Source organism: Wasmannia auropunctata, unplaced genomic scaffold (genome assembly GCF_000956235.1).
Source record: "Wasmannia auropunctata unplaced genomic scaffold, wasmannia.A_1.0 LD277353.1, whole genome shotgun sequence".
In the NCBI taxonomy this organism is placed as follows: domain Eukaryota; kingdom Metazoa; phylum Arthropoda; class Insecta; order Hymenoptera; family Formicidae; genus Wasmannia; species Wasmannia auropunctata.
In genome coordinates this window covers 784-2,454 of record NW_012085537.1, presented here as the reverse complement: position 1 = coordinate 2,454, position 1,671 = coordinate 784, and the positions used below count along the sequence as shown (strand labels likewise).

The 1,671-nt window shown below is 29.0% G+C and overlaps 1 protein-coding gene across 1 annotated transcript; it reads right to left on the bottom strand.

Annotated features, from left to right (window-relative positions):
- Positions 1–348: 348 nt before the first annotated feature.
- LOC105461811 lies at positions 349–708 on the bottom strand (the record flags this gene model as incomplete). Its single annotated transcript, XM_011708313.1, has 1 exon — positions 349–708. A coding segment is annotated over one exon (360 nt), but the record flags the coding sequence as incomplete, so codon positions are not given.
- Between the last annotated feature and the right edge of the window lie 963 nt (positions 709–1,671).

Genomic DNA, 1,671 nt, shown 5'->3' with positions numbered 1-1,671 from the left:
TTGATAATATCACTGACATTCTCGTTAATGGTATTGGTAAAAGCTTTGTGTAGTTAAACCAAGTCCTTCTCGCTTTCATCAAAGCTGAAGCTCGCTTTCGTCAAATTTAAATGTTCAAATTTTAATATTCAGAGTAGTTTGTACTTTCAATGCACATATTTCTGGTTTACCATTTTTAGTTGCCTCCTTAAGATTTATTTATATTTAATTTTCCTGTTAAATTATCTGCGAAGAAAACATAATTTGGTAATTTTAATGAAATAGTAACAAATTTTAAATTTTTTATATTAAAGTATTACAATTCAAAATTTCGTCTTATATGATTATAAGGTCGACTATTTTGTATACCTATAGAAGTATGAACCAATCTCTTACTATCAAGTTGCACCAATAAACGTATGTCGAAGTCATATGTGGAGTCCATTTCAAGATGTTTAAGCCTGAAATCAACATCGAATTGAAGTTGGTCAGCGGATATGTTAATAGACTTTATTTTGAAATCGCAAAATCCTCTTACTTTTGAATTTTTGGGATTTAATTTAGGACTATCGGTGCTGTAAATAGCTATTTCAATAGTCAGAACCTTGATCGGAGAAATGTCAAATTCCGACATCCCTGTACAGACCTTACTCTTTGCCTTGTTGACGCTATCCACAATGCATTCATCATAGTTGAGATTTTTGCGGGCACATAAATTAATGTAGAAGACTGTAAGAGTATAAATAATTTATTTTAACCAGCAATTTTATATTTTTTAAATTGTCTCTAAGATATATACAATAAAATGGAATATAACAATTATATTTAAGATAGGGTATCTTTCGTAATGCATTTGTTGTGTAATAAATAGATGAATACAATTTGTTCCTAATATTTGTGATAAACTACTTCACTATTTAAAAAAGTTGTTATTGAATGATACAGATTTTATTATATATTTTAATAGAATAATTATTAATGCTTTATCATCTCATTGTCAGTTAGATACGATTGTTAGTTCCTGACATCACGTTCCGTTGACTCATGTATATTTATTAATTTATTATGCGGATTGAAAGATACATTACTGTTCTTCCGCCAAAGCTTTATCTGGACCTTTATTTTGCATTGGGTAAGTCAATGGCTTATACAATTCTATAAATATTTAAGATTAATTAAATAAAAATATCAATCCTTGTAGAAGAGGCAAATCGTATTTGATTTGTTTCCTTCTTAATTTTTAAGGACTTCACTGCGGATTTAGCAACCGCCAATGACTCGCTCATATCTTAATCAAAGGTCAATTATCGCATTTATGTACATATATCTCCTGGTACGCTGAAGATGTCAATTCCAAAGAGAGTCGAAACGTTCGTTAGTATTGAAATGAATTAATGTAATAATTGTTAATATATGATATAAGCACCAAAAACTGCTTTTGACTCTCATTAGTCTTAATTGATATTGTAATTCTTATATTAAAGTAATATCGAATATCCTTTAACGCTGCAGTTTCTCGTAAATGTTTTTAAACCTGATAATGTTTTTGTATTATACCTTTCAATTCAGGTAAGATGTCGATGAATCTTGTAAAAACGTGAACCACAAATGTTTATCTTCCTAACTGCAACGATAATAGTGTTCTACTTTTATATTCATTCAAAAGTGGCCAAAATTCGGAAACATTTAAAA